Source organism: Sinocyclocheilus grahami, unplaced genomic scaffold, assembly GCF_001515645.1.
Source record: "Sinocyclocheilus grahami isolate Dianchi unplaced genomic scaffold, SAMN03320097.WGS_v1.1 scaffold244.1, whole genome shotgun sequence".
In the NCBI taxonomy this organism is placed as follows: Eukaryota; Metazoa; Chordata; class Actinopteri; order Cypriniformes; family Cyprinidae; genus Sinocyclocheilus; species Sinocyclocheilus grahami.
In genome coordinates, this window is record NW_015505423.1 from 702898 (window position 1) to 724288 (window position 21391).

The window sequence follows — 21391 nt, forward strand, 5'->3', positions numbered from 1 at the left end:
AAACAGCTGATAAAAACATCACAATAATCCACAAGTAATCCCCACAATTCCAGTCCAATCTATTCATAGTATTGCTTTCTCCAGGGAAAAAGTCATCTCGTCTGAATAAGGAGAGAAATATGCACAGATCAAGGACTGTTTACAAGCGAAAAGAGTCCAAAACAGTTCCTAACAAAACCTGTCAGTGGATTTTAAAGTAAGAGGACAACAGGGGATGGACTCTTTTTTTTTACTGGAGGAAGCATTACTATGGATTTTTGCCAGAAGTGATGGTTTAATGATGGATTTGTTTCTTACAAACACCGTTTTAAACATTTCATTTTGAGGTGAACTATTCCTTTAATTATTTGCATAAAATGCAATTTTGCAATAACTTGCAGTTTTCATTCTTACAATTACTGATTCAATGAAATAGCTTTGTATTTTGCCTGTTATAGGACACAGATGTATTTTCTCCTCTGATCACAGGCAGGTTCCATCATCCAGAGGTGTTGGGTCTGGTGAAGAGTCTGAATGAGGAGAGAGCTAGACACATCGCTGCCAGAGGAGACAACGATACAGAGAAAACCACTGACACAATCTCTCACACACTAGTGACACCATGATCTCAGTTCAAATCAGGCAATGAAGCTACCTCCACACATCTGTACACAAGAGTGTTCATTTTGTCCAGATTAGCTGTGTTTTATTATAATCTTATTTAACTGCACAGAAGCATGGTTTGTGGTTGTTTGATGTTTGTGTCCTGTTTGTTTGAATGTTCTGCAGGAGTTTTGATAAAAATAGATAAATCTCTTTTATTCAAACTAAATGGAAATACTTTCAGAAATTGTTTTTCTGTTATTTGTATTTTGATCGTTTTACTGCATTCCAGTAATAGATGCTTTAATAGAAAATAATATTTTCTATCACTTGAAACTGATATTACTTTGTTAAACGCATGAAAGTGCAATGGAAATAATTCTATAATTATAACAACTTTCAAAATATGTTTGTGTGACTTACAACAGTGACTGACACTAAGAAAGTGGAAAGCAAAGCAGAAGCTACAAAAAGGATTCTCTATAAGCAACTCAAAGGTCAAAACTGAGCAGCATCTATCTTGTGAACATTTTTGCAGAGACTTTGCCGCACTTTACTGTTTTAGTGACTAAGAAACAGTAAAATTAATGTTCATTTTATGGTTTCTGATTACGATTCAGTTCACCTTATTTTCATGACTGATAAGCTGGGACTTTGTGACTTTGCAAAAAAATGTTTAATGACTAACGTTAATAATGAACGGCAGCTCAACACGGAGTATGAATTTGAAGAAAGATTTCGGCCAAAAATCCTATTCCTTAAAACAACAATTGACTTCAGTGTCAATGTTAAATATGTAAAGCTGCAACAAATTTCACACAAATGTATGAAGTTAAGAAAAAAACAGGATATAATAATGCTATACATTTTTGGTCAGTGACAATTCTGGTTACCAATACATTACAATTTAAATCAGGCATATTAGATAAGGTAATAAATTACAGTAAAATGTAAATCCTCATTCTTTAATTTGCTGTTTGCATCTGTTATCAGCAAATATGTGCTGTAGTTATGAGCATACAGCAAGAATAGAAACATAAGCACATTTAGGAAAACAGCCTAACATCTATTTTGTTAAACATTCTTTCAAGTACTTCTCTTAGGATTGTATATGCAGCCATTATATTTGGTCCTGGAAATGTATCATGCTTTGTTACAGTTAAACAATGTTGAGTTAGTATAAATAATAAAGTAATGCAGGACTACACCAAACACGGACTCCTCGAAAAATATACATATTTTGAAAAGAACTTAAAAGAATAAACACTCTCCACTTGGTTGTTTTCCTTCCATGCAAAAGTTACGAAATATTTAGCACGGATAATGCACCAACATGCATCTGAAAGGCATGTATTACCATGTTTTGGGCCCCTGGTGCCTCCAAACCATTAAGTATCATCAAAGTTTCACTGGTAGACCATTAAAACCCTTAGCGTTCACTGTTCCCAGTCACGTTATTAGTAGGGGTGTCCTGGGAGCTGGCTTGGGCCGCTGAAGACAGGACCTCTTCAAAACTGCCCGCACCTCCTGTTCCTCCAACCTTAGACTGCTCGCAACACAAAACTCTCATGACATTGGATAGTATGTTGACATTCAGGACAGTGAAGTTGAAAATGACCAATGATAAGCTGATCAATTATTAACAGCGCTGAACTAAGGGGCAAACCAAGCTACAGTTTGCTTGTTTGACCACTAATAAGGTCACTGTATGTCAGGCTTACCTTAATGTTTGAAACTGTGCTTTCGACTTTCTCCTCAAAGGACTTGAAACTAGGCGAGTTCCTGTGAAATAAAAATAGTTTAGTTTTATTTACCTATGTAATCAGTAAATCTGGTCCATTCAACTGCAGTCCTAAAATCCTCACCAGGTTGTAATGTAGATGCATGCAAGATGGTACAAGCAGGGATTACCATTATTTAAAAAAAAATTTTAACGCAACAAAACTACTATTTATTCATCTGACACACCAACACTCAATTTTATATACTGTATGTATATGTGATATATGATGTCACATGCATTTTTGTGTTGTTTGTATCCTAGAACATCACATTTTTTGGATGCTTTAAAAAGTTTCTAAAATGCAATAGTAGAACAAACATGCAAAGCAAGCTCTCACACACATTTACCTCATTGTAGGCATGCTCATTGACTGCCGTATAGAATAGCTGTCCCATGAAAGCATGGCCAAGCAAAAAAGAGGTTCGATCATTATCACGGACAAACAAGTACATTACAAATAAGACACATAAAATTGTGAATGATTAAAAGTTCTAGTTATATGTAAGTGTAGCCTGCAGCAGTGCATTTCACTACACCTACACTACCAAACGTTTGGGTTGGTAGGATTTTTTAAATGTTTTTCAAAGAAATCTCAGCATTTAATCAAAATAGCAAAACTATTAAAATTGTATAATATTAGTACAATTTAAAATTGTTTTCTATTTGAATATATTTTGAAATGTAATTTATTCCTGTGATACAAAGCTGAATTTTCAGAATCATTCCTCCAGTCTTCAGTGTCACATGATCCTTCAGAAATCATTCTAATAAGCGGATTTGGTGCTCAAGAACATTTCGTAATTATCTATTCCGAAAACAGTTGTGCTGCTTAATATATTTGTGGAAACAGCATTTTTGAAAAATAAATCTATAGTAACATCATAAATGTCTTTACTGTCACTTTTGATCAATGTAATATGTCCTTGCTGAATAAAACTACAAATTTCTTTCAAAAAAAATAGTTCTGACCTCAAACTTTTGAACTGTACTGTACAAGCTGGTGACTTTCTAATGGACAGTATAACAATCCCATATAGGTATAGATTGCTGTTATAATTACGCTGGATGTGAACAGGCTAACTGTACAGAACTGTGATCATTTTGCACTTCTTGTTTGCTATGCAAAGTGAGAACTTCCTGATAAAAATGGCTATCCAAAGAGGTTTTGCTATTTCTCTCACAAACTATATATATCAAAACAAGAGTATTACTTGCATTATTTGTTAACACATAAATAGTTAAATGAAAAGCAACACATGCTGAAACCAGTCATCTATTAAACAACTGCATGTAGTTAATGTGGGAGACAGAGAAATGATTGTGACTTTAGCTCAATATGGATTTGAACATGCATTGCTGATTAAAAACAAAAGTAAGACCTTATAATGCTACAGCAGTCTGAGACATTGAACCATTTCAGATCTCATATTATCTAATGAATTTATGGCTTTTTTTCTCAGAATCAGTTCAATTCAGTTGGACACGCATTGAAATTGTATTGAAATATTCATATTAGCTGTTCAGATACTTGAATACCTCTTCAAAACCATATTGATTATTTATGGAAACACTGTGTCTGAGTCCTGTCTTGAAGTCAGAGCACCATCACTGTTCTCATGTATCATGCAGATGCTAAAAGAAAGCAGCTATTGCTAATCTCTATCTGGGATATATAAACACAATATCTTACCCAAGAGAATATGACCTTTGGTGTGCATCAGAGATAGGGAAAGAACACTGTAAATAATTTTTTGATTATAGGCCATTCAACACAATTTTGGTCATATGAAACCCAAAACATATTTTGAGGAAATATAAAAAAAATATATATATATATATATTTTTTTTAAATTTCATAAATTCTTTTAATTTTAGAGAATTGTAATACAGTGGTCACAAAAAAAGTCTGGACACTTAAAAATGGAAATGGGAAAAATATTAAACCAAATGATGCTTGAACTTTTTTTTTTAGACAACTTTTATCCAAGTGGTGTCGTGTTTATTTTTTTTAGTAGATGTCTGAATTTAGTTTCCCTCAAGTTGACACTATAAATAATTTTTTTAATTTTATTTAAACAATTGTTCTGTCATGTTAAACCTTGTGAAATGTTTTGCTTTAAAAGTGTGCAATGGAATTCTAAATTCTAATGCAATGGCATTCATACATGTTTAAGTGTGACTTACAGTAAGTGTCCAAATACTTTTTAGGGCCAATGTATACTGGCTGTTAAATACTGCCAATTTGTGCCTTGTACAACAGGCTGAACAAAGCACTCAGCAATCAGCACACACACACACACACACTGCAGAATTTATAAGAATACTGATCATCATTTAAACAAAAATGAAAATTTTGACACTTTTTAAAGTATTGATTTGTCATATTAGCTGCATAAACAGTATGGACTGTAATCATGCTGTATGCTGCTATAGCTAGGAGCCAATAAGCTTGCAAGGCTAAACATTGTTCTTTGGATGTTCATTGCAAACGTGAGGTAGAAAACTCCCAGACACATGCAGAGAGATGGTGTCACACACTGGCAACCAAACACACATACCTCCTGGGATACAGTATCTGAAGGCCAAACATGCTGAAGTAAAATAAGGTAATGAGGTGTTGGATCTACATAAATATCCAATAACAGTAAAGTCAACACTATTTTGCTAACGCAAAAGCAGGAGTGAGTGGTCAATTAGAACTGGGCATCATGCATTGATTTTGATAATTCTTTATAATTAACTGATATATATCTATATATAACATTATGTGTAAATATGTATATACATATATGTGTGTGTATGTATTATGTATACAACACATACTCTATTTACACATTACAGTAAATTTTTAAATAATAAGATAATTATTATAAATACAGAGGAAAAATCTAAAATACATTACACAACATATTTTCCAACAACAAATTTTTTTGTTTGTTTAACGAATATATTTATTTATAAATTTTTACTGGGGGAAAAATCAGATTTTCTGCAGTGTTTAGGACTGCCATCTGTAAAGCATGACCATTATCAATAACACATTTTCAACAGGCAATCCTTTATCACCCTGCTGTAGATGTGGACACTTCTCTTTTACTGTTCTTTTGAAATGAAAGAATCTATTGTCTAAGAGTGTCTCAACCATCCAGGATCCAGTGAGGAGGAGCTGGTAAATTCTTCATGCCATCACAAGCTCTTATTTTTATGCCAGCTGGACATGCCCCCAATCTGGCCCACTGAAAGCTGCTTAAATGAGGCTTACGTAACACAAACATGCCACTCAAACAGACTGGCCAAAGTAAATGCCTCAAGACCACTGCCATTTCACTGTGCAACAATCACAGCGTGTGTACTATGCATTTGTGGGAGATTCCTGCAGAAAGAGGCAGAGGAGGAAGTGACATTGTACCTCATATCGCCGAACTTCCTGTTGATGGCATTGCCCAGGTTACTGAAGGCCACTGAGGTCCGCTGTCCTGCCGTGCTCAGGGTCTCAGACGTCTTTTTGTATCTGGCAGAACAGTACAAAACCAGATACTCTTACTCAGATATTCCTATCATAGATAAAATATTTCTCATAAATATAAAATTTGCACACAAACATACTTTTTAAATTTTTTTTAATTTACACAGTTTAAAACATATTCCATAGCAGAAATGGCCCTGGACTTACAAACCCCTGGGGGTTCACAAGGGTACTGCAGGGGGTTCGAGTTGATTGAAAGCTAATAATTAAACCAAATGTATAATTAAAATAAATATATGTGGCTGCACAATCTAAATAAAACTGAAAAGGCAATATAGCTTAGTGTGATTATCAAATGTCCACATTTGCATAATTTCTGTGCATAAAGGTTTAGTGTTTCACCAGTATTCTGCCAAAATAAAAGCTTTAGGATATGAAAATATGAAAGTGAAGAATTTAATACATGTAATACATAAATATGAGTACTGTTACTTGCAGTGTAAAATAGAATTTGCAAAAAATATATGATATATAAATTATAAGTGTCATTTTTTATTTTACAGGACAACTGTAATTTAAAAGTAATATATTTATGTAATTCATTATATCATTTTTTATACATTAACATTTTTATAAGAGGTAAAACAATATAACACCACCACCAAAAAGCCATATATACAGGCAGCACTATATATAAACAATTTGATAATAAAAACATTTGATAATAAACAATGTACTAAAAAAAGATTAATTTTTTAAATTTTAATTGCATGTGGCCACAGAGAACTATGAAAATGAAAATGTGTCAAATGTGTGTAAAAAAAAAAAAAAGTATATTAACTTCAAATATTAAAATCTCAAAGGGTTCTTCAAGAAAATATTTCGACATAAAAAAGTTTGGGAACCTTGGTGTAACTCTTTAGTGCATCTTAGAATACATTAAACATGACATTTAAATATTAGACATGTCAGTTCCCAAAGTGTTACCCTTAATCAACAGAGAACCATGAAAATGCAAATATGCCGTTACATTTTTTAAATTTTAACTCCTTTTAAATTAAAATATTATTAAAATCCCAGGGGGTACTTCGAGAAAATATTTTCTAATGGGTTTGACTGACAAAAAAGTTTGGGAAACCCTGGTCTAAATCTTTAGTGGATCTTAGAGCACATTAAACACGACATGCCATTTCCCAAAGGAGACTGAAGAACAAGAACAAACTTAGAACAAGTACAGGCAAAGAACAAAAAGGTGCCTTTTCGGAATTGTAGACAGGAAGAACTTCACTTTTTTTCTGTGATCTCATAGAAAACAGGAAGAAATGCTGCTTCAATACAGAGAATACAATAAGACAGTCTAAAAAGGGAACACTATGGCCATATGCTATGGAGTATGCTACCGATACTCTACAGTAAATAACATTTAGACATTTACATAAATGTATATGCTTAAACATTTGTTTATATGGTGTAAGAATGATTCCTACTCTTTGCTTCTTCCTAAATGTTCTCGGGTCTGTTGAGTGAGAATCCCGTCACATTTTAGACAGCAAGTTCATCTAAACCAGTCAACTGAAGTCACAGAAACTTCTTGACCCAAGATCTCTACATTTGTCAGAACAAAACTCCCACATTTAATAACATTTTACACATAGAGTATCCAAACCTGGCACATTCGGATCAGTCAAAAGTCTACAAAAAGCTTTGGTGTGTTCCTTACACACAAAGCAATGGTATGACATTGAAAACCTGGTATATAGTGCACAAGTCTGGATTACTTCTACAGTGATATTATGCTGTTTATATGTCATTTTTTCAGTGCTCGATCATCCCCATTTACCTTTATTGAATGGAAAAGTGTAAAGGTTTGGATTGGCATGATGGTAGTGAGTAAATCATGACAGAGTGTTCATTTTGGGCGAACTAGTCCTTCAAGTTGTATCATGCTAAAATGCACATTTCACAGTCCCAATTACAGTACGTGAGGTAAATCACATTGTACAATTACATGCTTTGTATAACAGCACATCTAGACTGACCCGAGACCAGTCTAGGAGCTGGAAATCTAGTCATCTGATTAACGTATGTTCAGAGACTCTCAGGCTAATGCAGGAAACATTCATATCGGTCAGCAGACGCTATCTGATCACTCTGTCCCTCTCAGCCCCGCAACCTTCTCATCATGGCAACTGTGACATGAGAAGGACTATTCATTTGAGATGCTAGTTACCATGTCACTGTAGTAACTGAATAACCAGGTGAACATGGGAATATAAACAAAGTCAGACTTATAACAGATTTAATTTTCAAAAAAGAATTGTTGTGAAGTCAGTTCACCACAGCTACTGTAAAAAGAATGACAACCAACTAAGAACCATTTTAAATCGGTGCAATAAAAAACATACCACTGTGGGGTTTGAAAATACCAAATACTCTTTATTAAAATAATAATAATAATAAAAACAATAAGAGCATAAATCATACACTTAAAGGAACAGTTCTCCCAAAATGAAAATGGTGTCTATATATACCCATAAAGTCATTCCAAACCTGCTTGCTGTCATTTATCCAACAAAAAAAGGAACATTTAACAATCTTCATGGTGCTTCTTTCATACAATGACCAAGCTGCCAAGCTCATGCATTTGTTAAATTTGATGTATCGTTTTCTCCTTATGATTAATTGTTCCTTTCTTGTATTATTGTAATTTGTAAAAGCATCTACTAAATTAATAAATGTTCTTCTGTTAGCATTAATTCACATAATTTTTGCGTATGAATGGTTTCTGTTCATCGTGCTTGTAATCTGTGTATTAATCTGTGTTATTCCTGAGGGTAGTGATAGTAAATGTGCATTACAACAGCGTATAAAGAGAACCAGAGATGTGCAGCTAGGATCAGTGCATAGAGACACAGTGACATTATTATCGTGCAGATGGGTTGTGTGCCTCAGAATGTCATTGTTTGTCTGGGTGAATGTGAACTGAAGCAGATATGGACCACACTGTGATGGCAATAACCTAAATATACATAGACAGAGCGGGAAACACCACTGTTTCAACATGCTCATTCAGATTGCAATTCATTCTCAAGAAGGAAGCTGGGTAATAAACAACAGGTCAATGTAAATGTTGTTCTTTTTTATGCAAAGTACTGGATTTTAATAAGAAAACAAAAATATTGGATGTGGTATACATTGTTAAATCATTATTGCACATACTGTTTGTGCTACAGACATACAATGCAACAAAAATACATGTCAACTCAGTGCTATTTTAGTATTATTTATATGCTACTATACTTTTTATTAATATTTAGAACTAGCTTTTATTTTGATATTTTCAGATTTCAATTTTAGTTTAACGTTTTAGTCATTTTGTTATGTGCTTTTGTAATTTTGTATCCTTTGTTTTGTAAATAATACTTTTTAAATATATTTTTATTAGTAGGTTTTATTTCTAGTTGCAACATTTCAAATTTTTGTTTAGTTTAAGTTGTTCATCTAATATTCATATTTTATTACAGCTTTATTTTAATTAACAAAAGTTTTAGTTCTAGTCAACTTTAATAACTATGTGTCAACTTCAGAAATATATACAATACATATAAGTATTTACATTCAAAATCTAAATATTCAATATCTAAAAAAATTATTTGGCTGTGAACTAAACCTTGAGCTACTTGTTTTGCTTGATTTTTCCGCAAAGGACCACCACTGATGTCTTGATGTGCATGATGCACCTGTTGTCACAAGCCAGAATGAAATATGACATTAATCACAAGGTTTAGCAAAGACTACTTACGCAGTGCTGGTCTGCATGTCGTACCAGCTCTTGGTGAAGTTCTGTCGCAGTTCACACAGGGGTGTGATCCCTAGTTTTTGTTTCAGCTCCAAGTGACGCTTTTCTTTGGAGGCCAGGACTTGTTTCAAAGTTGTGATTTCTTCTTCTAACTGACAGAAGGAAAATAAGTCAAGGCTGAGGGCTGAATCTTTTCATATTTAAATAACAGTTATCGGAACAACAGATAATTCAGTTCTAACATGAAGTGTCCACTCTTTTCTTTCTGTCTCATATGCAAACTGTTTCACATTTAATGCCTGGCTCAGTGGACCATGAAGATCTCGGAGGATAAAGTAGCCCAAGAAAAAAAAAATGGGAAAGCTTCGGTCACATGATTTACAATCATGGGTGTATGTTCCGAGATAATGCAGACCATTTGTGTGGCAACAGCACAGTATATTTCAGTAAATACAGTACAGTAGACAGGATCACATTTCAATACTAATTGCTTTAATATGACTGAAATCAACCTAACTATATTTTTACACTAATAAATGTCATCTTTAACTCCCATAACAGATAGAAATGGCTACTTAAGTGAACAGAGGCACATTTTTTTTTACTATTTAAAAGTGAGTCACAACATGCAAAGAAGGAAAATGCAGACAGATCTGCAGGATTGACATAATATGCAATCCGTCAGCTTGAGCTACTGCTGTAGCCTTCAAGTTCACAGACTAACATAGTTTCTAAGGATCATCCAGCCCATTTTGCTGTTAAAACACTGGGTTAAATACCTTAGTCAGTTCATTCTCCATTTCCTCTCGCTCCCCTTCTGTGACAGTGTTGTTGAGATCCACCTCTGATACCATGTCCTCATCCACTTCCTTTAGAGGCTCTTTGTCCAATAAACCTGGAAATAAATGTACAAAAATAGCAGAACAATGGAATTTATTGTTAACATGTCTCAATCAAATGGACAAATCTTTGAGCACACATTCTTTGTGATTTGATTTCAGAGAAATAACTTGTGTAAAGTCAATCAACCATTTCTAAAATCTTAGAATTATTTAGCTCAAAAGGTTTTGAGTCTCAAAAACTCATTAAAACACAAGGGTACAATTTATATACTTGAAGGAAAAGTTTACCCAAAAAATTATTCTATATTTATTTATATATTCAGAAATCATTCTGGTATGCTGATTTGGTGTTCAAGAAACCTTTCTTTTTATTATTAGTTGCTATTTTTAGGTAAACTAAGACACAATTTCAACCATTATGTCTTAACAGGATTTGCACTATACAGAAACTACCCTTCAGTCAGCGTGACAACAGCAGTGAAGCCTTTAAACAGATTTAACCATCACCTTCCCGGTGTAATTATCCTGCCTCTCCCCAGAATGAAGGTGTATTTGCAGTTATAATGAAAGGTTGTAGAATGTTACAAGCATTATGGCAGCATGTTTTGAGGCAACATAAGGCTGATTTCAGTCTAAAGCACCTCATAACAGCTGACACACAGAGACTAGAGAACGGAACAGCAGTATTCTCTTATGCATTTGAGGATTTAAGCTGAACTTAAGCAAAGAGAAAAGGACATGAAAGTAGGAATGTGGTTTGATTATCATACCTATGACTGAAAACTCAATCCAGTTCCCCAAAATCCCTGCAAAATCACTCACTCAGGACACCATTATGTGTTTCAGGTTCATTTCATTGCAATACATGCCTGACATGACTTACATAAATCAATATTTTACATTAGTGTTCATCTGAGAGTGACATTTTATTGAAAGTATAGCATATATGTAATGATAATGCTAAAACAAACTCAGACACGTTTTTAAAAAAATGTGCAAACACCTTGTTACATTTATAATTAATTTATTCACTCAAAAACTCCATGTGCTATAAAAGCATTATGTTGAAGAGTCTAAAACACACTCATGATGCACCTGTTGTCACAAGCCAGAATGAAATATGACATTAATCACAAGGAAGAGCAAAGACTACTTACGCAGTGCTGGTCTGCATGTCGTACCAGCTCTTGGTGAAGTTCTGTCGCAGTTCACACAGGGGTGTGATCCCTAGTTTTTGTTTCAGCTCCAAGTGACGCTTTTCTTTGGAGGCCAGGACTTGTTTCAAAGTTGTGATTTCTTCTTCTAACTGACAGAAGGAAAATAAGTCAAGGCTGAGGGCTGAATCTTTTCATATTTAAATAACAGTTATCGGAACAACAGATAATTCAGTTCTAACATGAAGTGTCCACTCTTTTCTTTCTGTCTCATATGCAAACTGTTTCACATTTAATGCCTGGCTCAGTGGACCATGAAGATCTCGGAGGATAAAGTAGCCCAAGAAAAAAAAAATGGGAAAGCTTCGGTCACATGATTTACAATCATGGGTGTATGTTCCGAGATAATGCAGACCATTTGTGTGGCAACAGCACAGTATATTTCAGTAAATACAGTACAGTAGACAGGATCACATTTCAATACTAATTGCTTTAATATGACTGAAATCAACCTAACTATATTTTTACACTAATAAATGTCATCTTTAACTCCCATAACAGATAGAAATGGCTACTTAAGTGAACAGAGGCACATTTTTTTTTACTATTTAAAAGTGAGTCACAACATGCAAAGAAGGAAAATGCAGACAGATCTGCAGGATTGACATAATATGCAATCCGTCAGCTTGAGCTACTGCTGTAGCCTTCAAGTTCACAGACTAACATAGTTTCTAAGGATCATCCAGCCCATTTTGCTGTTAAAACACTGGGTTAAATACCTTAGTCAGTTCATTCTCCATTTCCTCTCGCTCCCCTTCTGTGACAGTGTTGTTGAGATCCACCTCTGATACCATGTCCTCATCCACTTCCTTTAGAGGCTCTTTGTCCAATAAACCTGGAAATAAATGTACAAAAATAGCAGAACAATGGAATTTATTGTTAACATGTCTCAATCAAATGGACAAATCTTTGAGCACACATTCTTTGTGATTTGATTTCAGAGAAATAACTTGTGTAAAGTCAATCAACCATTTCTAAAATCTTAGAATTATTTAGCTCAAAAGGTTTTGAGTCTCAAAAACTCATTAAAACACAAGGGTACAATTTATATACTTGAAGGAAAAGTTTACCCAAAAAATTATTCTATATTTATTTATATATTCAGAAATCATTCTGGTATGCTGATTTGGTGTTCAAGAAACCTTTCTTTTTATTATTAGTTGCTATTTTTAGGTAAACTAAGACACAATTTCAACCATTATGTCTTAACAGGATTTGCACTATACAGAAACTACCCTTCAGTCAGCGTGACAACAGCAGTGAAGCCTTTAAACAGATTTAACCATCACCTTCCCGGTGTAATTATCCTGCCTCTCCCCAGAATGAAGGTGTATTTGCAGTTATAATGAAAGGTTGTAGAATGTTACAAGCATTATGGCAGCATGTTTTGAGGCAACATAAGGCTGATTTCAGTCTAAAGCACCTCATAACAGCTGACACACAGAGACTAGAGAACGGAACAGCAGTATTCTCTTATGCATTTGAGGATTTAAGCTGAACTTAAGCAAAGAAAAAAGGACATGAAAGTAGGAATGTGGTTTAATTATCATACCTATGACTGAAAACTCAATCCAGTTCCCCAAAATCCCTACAAAATCACTCACTCAGGACACCATTATGTGTTTCAGGTTCATTTCATTGCAATACATGCCTGACATGACTTACATAAATCAATATTTTACATTAGTGTTCATCTGAGAGTGACATTTTATTGAAAGTATAGCATATATGTAATGATAATGCTAAAACAAACTCAGACACGTTTTTAAAAAAATGTGCAAACACCTTGTTACATTTATAATTAATTTATTCACTCAAAAACTCCATGTGCTATAAAAGCATTATGTTGAAGAGTCTAAAACACACTCATCATGATAAAAGTGAAAGGAAAAACTAAATCTTACAATAGCTAGAAAATGAAAGCTCACATGATGAAGCACTAATGCATTTAATATGGCACCAGTAATATGAGCACATGTTAAGGTTGTTTTTGTCCACAGGGAAACGAGAGTCACATCTCAGAAGTCTGGTCAGTCATTACACGAGAAACTGATTAGAGTGCTGTGGCATGAAACGCGTGATACACTTTTAGTGGCTAATGCAATCAGCAGGTAGAAGAGCAGAGCTGGACGGTCTAAGCACAGAAAAGTGCTCAGGAATGAGATCTCAGATTCATCATTTACACCACACACAATGGCTTGTACAGCAGATCATATCTATCTGTTTGCAACTAAAGCAAAAGAGTGCATTGGTTGCAAGAGGAAATTGACACGATAGAATCAGAATATGTATGTTATGCATTTACAGTTTTCTTCATTTGTCTTTCAACTATTTGCTATTTTCACATAACCCATTTGGATTTGCAGGTCATATAAAAACCGTTTCATTTTGAAGAAGCAATAAAATAGTGCAAATAAATATCGGCCTGTAAATTTCACATAGTTATTTAGCACGATTCACTAAAAACATTCTCCATCAATGTTTTATTTATTAAAAATAAACACAATTTACATCTCATATGGACCAACAGTTACAAATTTTGATTTTCTAAGCACATATTAACATATGTTATTAGTTGTGAATTATATTTATTAGTATTATTATTATTATTATTATTTACTTGTGAATAATCTGATGAATTAGTCAGCATATCACAAATGTTTTTAACTAGTTTTTAACCGTTTTATTTTGGTGACAGCCTTACTTTGGACAAGCTAGCTTTGACTGTTTCAGTTTTGGTCTAGATATTTAAATGTCATTATGATGGAAAAAAAAAAAAGTTTAAAACATGGAGCATGAACACGTCCTGTGTGGCTGACATTTAAAATATAAAAACAAGCAATATGGCATTGGCATATCAGAGTCTCGGCATGTTCTCAAAAAAAACAACACATATATATAACCGATATAAAGACATAAACACCAATATACCTTCACATAGCACATTACTGCTGACATTACTGTACGATTACCCCACTGTGTCTGTAAGATGTCAACACTGTTTATTTACTTATAAGAATAGATAGAATAGATTTCTTGATACAGATTTAAACCGAAGGTTGGATCTTTGAGCATAACATAATATAAAGGCAATTATCTCAGTTCCACAGCCTCATTCTTCAGGTTGCCTAGCAATTTTCTTGATGCCTAGCATCAACCTCCCAATCATCCCATGAATCGGATTCCCTAAATCTATTTAAGGGTCTGCGTCTTGAATAAGAGGAAGTACAGACGATCCTTTTCGTGTTAAATATGTAAAATAATTTCCATTCCATTAAGTTACTACTGTCTATAACCACTGAGCTAAATCTTTGTTGAAGGTTTATTACTGGAAAAGAGAGCGGTGAGATATTAAAATGGTTCATTCAACAACACCAAGATGAATTGCTGAGACATCTATGATTTAAGCCAAGATCCTTTGAAAAGATAATGTTATGGTACATTTCAGAGGGGGAAAAAAACTATTAGTTTTGAAACTAATTTAAATAATGACAAGGTTCCTGCATGCTGAAATGATTCTGATAAAACCAGATCCTGATGGTAGTTTCTAGATGGTTCATATACTGGGTTAAATAAGCCAGGCTGTTAGCCAGTGCAGCTTAGACTGACCTTGAATGTAAACCATTATTTTTAACCCATCTAGGAACCTGGTTGAGCTGGTTAACCAAAGACAAGATGATGTGGTTGGTCATCTAAATCTGTCTTCTTTCATCAGATAGCTTAAAAAACATATGGTAGGAATAATTCTTTCGAGTTGGTTCTTTTTTAATGAATTGGTCAAATCTGTTTAAATGAACTGCTCAAACAAACCAACTTCATATCACTAGAAATGACAGGAAAATGCAATCTTTGCAGATAAGCCTTTCAATATTTTCTTTCTGGGGTTAGTTGTCTATTTTTGTAATTAATGCATGGGCTAATCAGTTTATCTTTCTCATGTTCTTCTGTCTGGGTGAGTGAGTCAGAGTTGTGTCATGGTGTTCGGTGTGTCATCGGACTAACCAAGTGTCCCTTTAGGGCAGTGTGCTCAACAGTTCAGCTTCGTCAAGCTCACTGGACTATGCATCCAGTTCTCTCAATGTCTTCATTTTGCTTCCCGACGACGCAACAGATTCACAAAGAATCACTTCACTGTTCTCAGAGAAAGATTTCAATGTGAGGAGGAGAAGGGCATTCTTATTTTCATCAGATGAACAAAACACCTATTTCTGATCACCCACTGATAGAAATGAAAGACAAAGGCATTCAAACCAAGACCAGAGATGATCGAGAAAAAAAAAATTAAGGAAATATTATATACTATTTTAATCTTGTCAATCTATGTACTGTAAAACAGTGCTGTCAATTAATCAAACTTATTAAATCACAACTACCTCATAATTTTTATATAGTTAATCTGTTAATGCATTCAGTTACCTGCCATGGAAATAAAACTAAATAACAGGCCTCTGTGTAATTATTAGGTTCAGTATTTTGTGTAAATAACTTTTATAGTGTACATTTCTGCAAGTGGTATTAGTCTCAATGACACACACACACACACACACACACACACAAAAATCTCACACTTGTATCTAAACAGTGAATCTATAATACAAATCAGCAAAAATTCTATAAAACAAGATAAATAAACATTAAAACCAATTGCACAAGTTAGTGTTATATTAGTATTATTTATATCGTATTACTGTGTTTATTCATATTTTGAATGAGCTTTTATTTTTAGATATACATATTTTTTATTTAATTTTAGTTTTCATTTTTCATGTGTTTTTGTCATTTTTATTAGTATTTTAATATTTCTATTTAGCTTTAATACGTTTTTTTCAGGTTTAGTGCTAGTAATTTTAATACATCAACTTACAAATGGTTTTAGTTTTAATTAACAATAGCAATGCTGGTGCTATCAGGCTAAGTTTGACGGCACTACTAACAAACAAAAAGTCCCAATAAAGTGTTTTCAGTGACAAATGGAAGAAATCCTGTTTTTTCACTATATAACTCCATTTCAATAATGCAAGCACTATCTATTTGGAGCTTGAAATAAAGCAGTATAATTCAAGGGCATGGTTTCAGTGAAGCATTGCGTAATTTCTGGCCTTGCTGGAGTAATCTGAGGGATTTATTCTTAGTGATTATCTGACTGGATTTAATTCCGTCTGACTGCTGCACAGAGACACAAGTATTTAGTGACTGGCAGGAAATTCCACATGGTGACCATGCAAAGTGGGTTGTTTTTAACCCCTTCGGAAATCTATTTGGAGCTTGAAATAAAGCAGTATAATTCAAGGGCATGGTTTCAGTGAAGCATTGCGTAATTTCTGGCCTTGCTGGAGTAATCTGAGGGATTTCTTCTTAGTGATTATCTGACTGGATTTAATTCCGTCTGACTGCTGCACAGAGACACGAGTATTTAGTGACTGGCAGGAAATTCCACATGGTGACCATGCAAAGTGGGTTGTTTTTAACCCCTTCGGACTCCGAGTCCATTGAAATGGACATCACATGATGTTTTGTTTAAACCAATAAAATTTTATGTTTTCATAATATGAGCAATGCCTTCTTATATGCAGATGTATGTATGTTTATGGTAGCATCATCAACTTGCACCTATTATAAAATTAAGACTATCAAATGAAAATATTCAAAGTTATTTTGAAGATCTTTCAGAGTTGCAGAACACAGGATTAAAAAAAATTAATTATTGTCCATCGCAATGGACATCAGGTCTTGAAAGATATCAGCAGCACCTCATGAATTAGTTGTAGAACAGGTTGAGAAATTTGTGGAAGCATTTCAAATCTAAATACAGAGCTACAAATTCTAATGTTAATGTTTTATGAACATTGATGTTAATTAATGAAACTAAAATGATTTCATTTATGCCATCAAAGTGACTATAGCCTGTCAATCAACTTTTCATTGGTTTTAGTGAGAAACAGCCATAGTGGATGTGACATCAGTGAATACACAGCAACACACACACTCACACCCCCTCCACACACACTGATGCCTTGATGCTATAATGCACACAATCATATATTTATCAAAACAATCAGCAAGTACACATAAACCCATTCACATACACACAAAGACATTTATAATATACTCAGATTCACCCACTTCAACCAACAAAAAGGATCAAATAGGTTTTTTTGAGACTTCATATCATCTTACCTTTTTTCACATTTTTACTGCATTGTTCATTCTTATAGTATGTGTTCTTTGTTCATTCTTATAGTATGTAGTCTGAACACTAGTTCAACTATAGTGCACAAGCTCTACTTATTATGTATGGTTAAAATATGGGGATTTTTAAAAAATTTTCTTCAGTCCTGGAGTCCATTATAGTGGACATGAAAAAATCTAATAATAAAATGAGTTGGCATAAATCTTGTTTTTTTTTTTTACTTATTTCTATATTGGAGAAGAGCGAATATCAAGTGGATAAAAAAAAATTGTTCAGTGAAAAAAATTCAGGTCTGAAGGGGTTTTAAAACTCAGCTAAGCTACAACCTTCAGATGAAATTAGATGTTTCGGAGACCTACCTGCATGGAAAGTCTCTCGGTCTTCTGTGGTTCAGCAAATTGAAAATAAGGAGAACATTACATGATCTGATTCATGAGCTGGTGCACCATGTCCAAGCAGATTACAAATGACAAAAAGGCACTCAAATCTCACAAGAACATGCAATCAGGCAGGCTGCATTCAACAGCAAAGAAGTGAAATGAGATGCACCATATAATTCAAAAACAAAATGTACACAGACATGCGTATCAAACCCATGTTGTCTCATTAAAGGAACCTCAACATGGCAATGGCATGCATTTAAAGCACAACAAAGGGTCTGTCAATCAAATAATGTCACAATTCTAGGGTTTAGCAGTGTCTACAAGTTTGGAATGTGCTAAAGCCTTTGACATGGCTGTCTAATTCCATCTAAAAGCACCTATGTCAAAGAGCTACACACAACTCAGCACCCATCAGCTCAGAGGTGGAAATGAGTGATCTACATGGCTACAGAGGTTAGGTTTGTCACATTCACTTTCATTAAATTACACAGCAAGCTCTTACCCCAGTCTACTATTGCTTCAGGAGTCAGTACGCTAGAATACAGCTCTGTGGAGTACGATTGGCAAAACAAACAAGATATTAAAGTGCGATAAAAAAATGGAACATATATATGCATTGACTTTACTGCTTATAAATATTTAAATGCATTAATAACTTTAAACTATAACTACATATAAATATACTTTAAATTTTTTTTTACTATAGCTTAACTTTGTTACTGTTTGTTTCTTTACGTTTACTGTTCTATACTAAAAATGTTTGGTCATTAAACGTGCAAGGTATACTATTAATTCATTGATTATCACTGGTCTTGTTGGTGCAGGTGATGGTCTTTGCCTAGATATCAAACGGTGTACCAAAGTGTGTTTACAACACTGACATTGTTTCTGATAATTATATGAAAAAAACAACAACCTTGCTACGTGTACTGCTTTAGGCTAACCGAGACTTGTCAGTTGCGCTTATATATTGTTGCTCTTTTGTTAGTTTTGATTGTTTCTATTGTCCTCATTTGTAAGTCACTTTGGATAAAAGTGTCTGCTAAATGACAATGTAAATGTAAATATGACTTTTCATTGCCTAACCCTGTCATTAGAGCATTGGTGGTATCTGGTGCCAACAGGATGCCTATACTACTATACTGTACAGTTTTCTTTAGTTAAAGACCAGCCAATTCACTGGCACTACCACTGGAACATATCTGGTCACAAGATTTCAATTATTTAGCTCTGGACAGTCACGTGGAAATGAAATGGGAAGGTCACGTGGTTGTCCAGAGCATTGCACTTGAGAGAGAGAGGGAGAGAGAGGCATCCAATTCCCTCATTTGTTTACATGTTTTGACAATAGTTCCTGCCTAGAAAACTTGATCACAAGTCTGGCTTAAGTTCATGCACCTCGTTAGAATGAAGCCTACATTAACTAGAATAGAGAAACATGTACATATGACTCAAGTAGCCTAATATTTATATTAAAATATTAATATTAGGCTGTTAGCTGTCTAGTTATCTGTTCTAATCTATTTTTCTGGTATGCACAAATAAAATCAGTATAACATAACGTGCCTCTTCAATGAAGGTCTACTCAAGTTATTCGAGGATACACAAGAAAGTGAAACCATATTTGCAGACGTATTCAAGAACATTTACATGCACAAGTATGTTTACAGAATAATAAGACATGAAAGTGTTTGGAAAGTAAGCTCACCCTGTTGTCTGGACTCCATATCAGCGGTACTGTGCAAATGCAGGTCCAGTACACATTAACAGCACCTCTCAGTTCAGAGAAATATCCCGTCCAGCGTCCAACACAAGCGCTCCACACAAGCGCTCTCTGCTCTCAAAAACCCGCCTATTACCGGGGCCGCTTCAGCCACAGACCAATGGGAACAGTTCTAATTAGCATATTCTAATTAAATAATACATGTCATGGTAAATGTGTAAGATATGCAGTGTTGGGGGTAACGCATTACAAGTAATGCGAGTTACGTAATCAGATTACTTTTTCAAGTAACTAGTAAAGTAACGCATTACTTTTTAATTTACAAGAGAATATCTGAGTTACTTTTTTTTCCCAATGTATTGATTGACAGCTCTCCTGTCCCCATGTTGAGAGAAATCAGAAGATGTTACTGTAGTTCTAAAATAGATATGGATATGCATTAATTCAGCTCACTCACAAAAAACAAACAAACAACAAAAAAAACACAGATTCAGTATTCCTCAAAATGAATAAAAATAATGCAACTCAGAATATGACGCAAACCTGCAATAATTAAATGTTAAACAACACAAATATCCTTTATGTATTTAATCCCATTCTATTAACCAATGTCTTTGCTTCTGACCTTCGATGATCCAGTTCAACCATACTAATAAGCAAAAATGACTCTAGACAAACATTTGTGTGTCTTTTTTATTGCCGAAGTGTGTTAAAATGTCTTCTTCTGCACTCTACTGTACGGACGTATATTTACTTTCCCTTCAGCCTGAGGCTTATTCATTTCACTTTTGGTGTGAAAAGGCTTTTATATTAGCCAAAAATATTACTTTTTATTTTAAAAACAAACAAGCAAGCCCTGTCCAGAGATATATATACATATATATACATACATATACATATACATATATATATATCTTTGGTCTTTAAGTAGGAACTTACACATATTATTACTAATTAGAACTGTTCCCATTGGTCTTTAATTTTAATATATATCTATGAATATATATAAATGATTAAAGACTACAACGGCTGACCGTTTCCTAAAGCACGTTACTTGCATCTTGGGAGTTGTAGTCCCTATTTGACAAACTGTTATCAACCCTTGAATTTTTTATACAACTTCGAAATCCAAGTTTAACTGTGTGCAATTTATATTGTAAAACAAAACGGCTAAATCGATTACCCCAGTCACAGACCTTATTCTCAAAAATCCAAAACAGGTATTCTTCAAACCCAAATGAAAATCTAGAGGGAACATACAGGTGCATCTCAATAAATTAGAATGTCGTGGAAAAGTTAATTTATTTCAGTAATTCAACTCAAATTGTGAAACTCGTGTATTAAATAAATTCAATGCACACAGACTGAAGTAGTTTAAGTCTTTGGTTCTTTTAATTGTGATGATTTTG

The 21391-nt window shown here is 34.0% G+C and overlaps 2 protein-coding genes across 9 annotated transcripts in view; one reads left to right on the forward strand and one right to left on the reverse strand.

Annotated features, from left to right (window-relative positions):
• Positions 1 to 1868, forward strand: part of hddc2 (HD domain containing 2) — a 6309-nt gene extending 4441 nt beyond the window's left edge. The window contains exon 6 of the mRNA XM_016289334.1: positions 469 to 1868. Coding sequence (XP_016144820.1) covers positions 469 to 605 — 137 coding nt within the window. The 3' untranslated portion in view covers positions 606 to 1868. The remainder of the gene's footprint in view (positions 1 to 468) is intronic.
• Positions 1869 to 1962: 94 nt separating this feature from the next.
• On the reverse strand, positions 1963 to 20086 carry LOC107598077 (TPD52 like 1). 8 transcript variants are annotated; one of them, XM_016289335.1, is made up of 10 exons: positions 19968 to 20086; positions 18762 to 18806; positions 18236 to 18259; positions 12406 to 12521; positions 11630 to 11778; positions 5775 to 5876; positions 4056 to 4070; positions 2713 to 2751; positions 2304 to 2364; positions 1963 to 2128 (listed from the first exon to the last, which is right to left on the reverse strand). In XM_016289335.1, exons 1-10 carry the CDS (start codon positions 19984 to 19986, stop codon positions 2012 to 2014), a joined length of 687 nt encoding a protein of 228 aa, XP_016144821.1. In that variant the 5' UTR covers positions 19987 to 20086; the 3' UTR covers positions 1963 to 2011. The 8 variants fall into 8 exon arrangements, with proteins under 8 accessions (XP_016144821.1, XP_016144823.1, XP_016144822.1 ...); XM_016289337.1 differs by lacking the exon at positions 18236 to 18259; XM_016289336.1 differs by lacking the exon at positions 4056 to 4070.
• Between the last annotated feature and the right edge of the window lie 1305 nt (positions 20087 to 21391).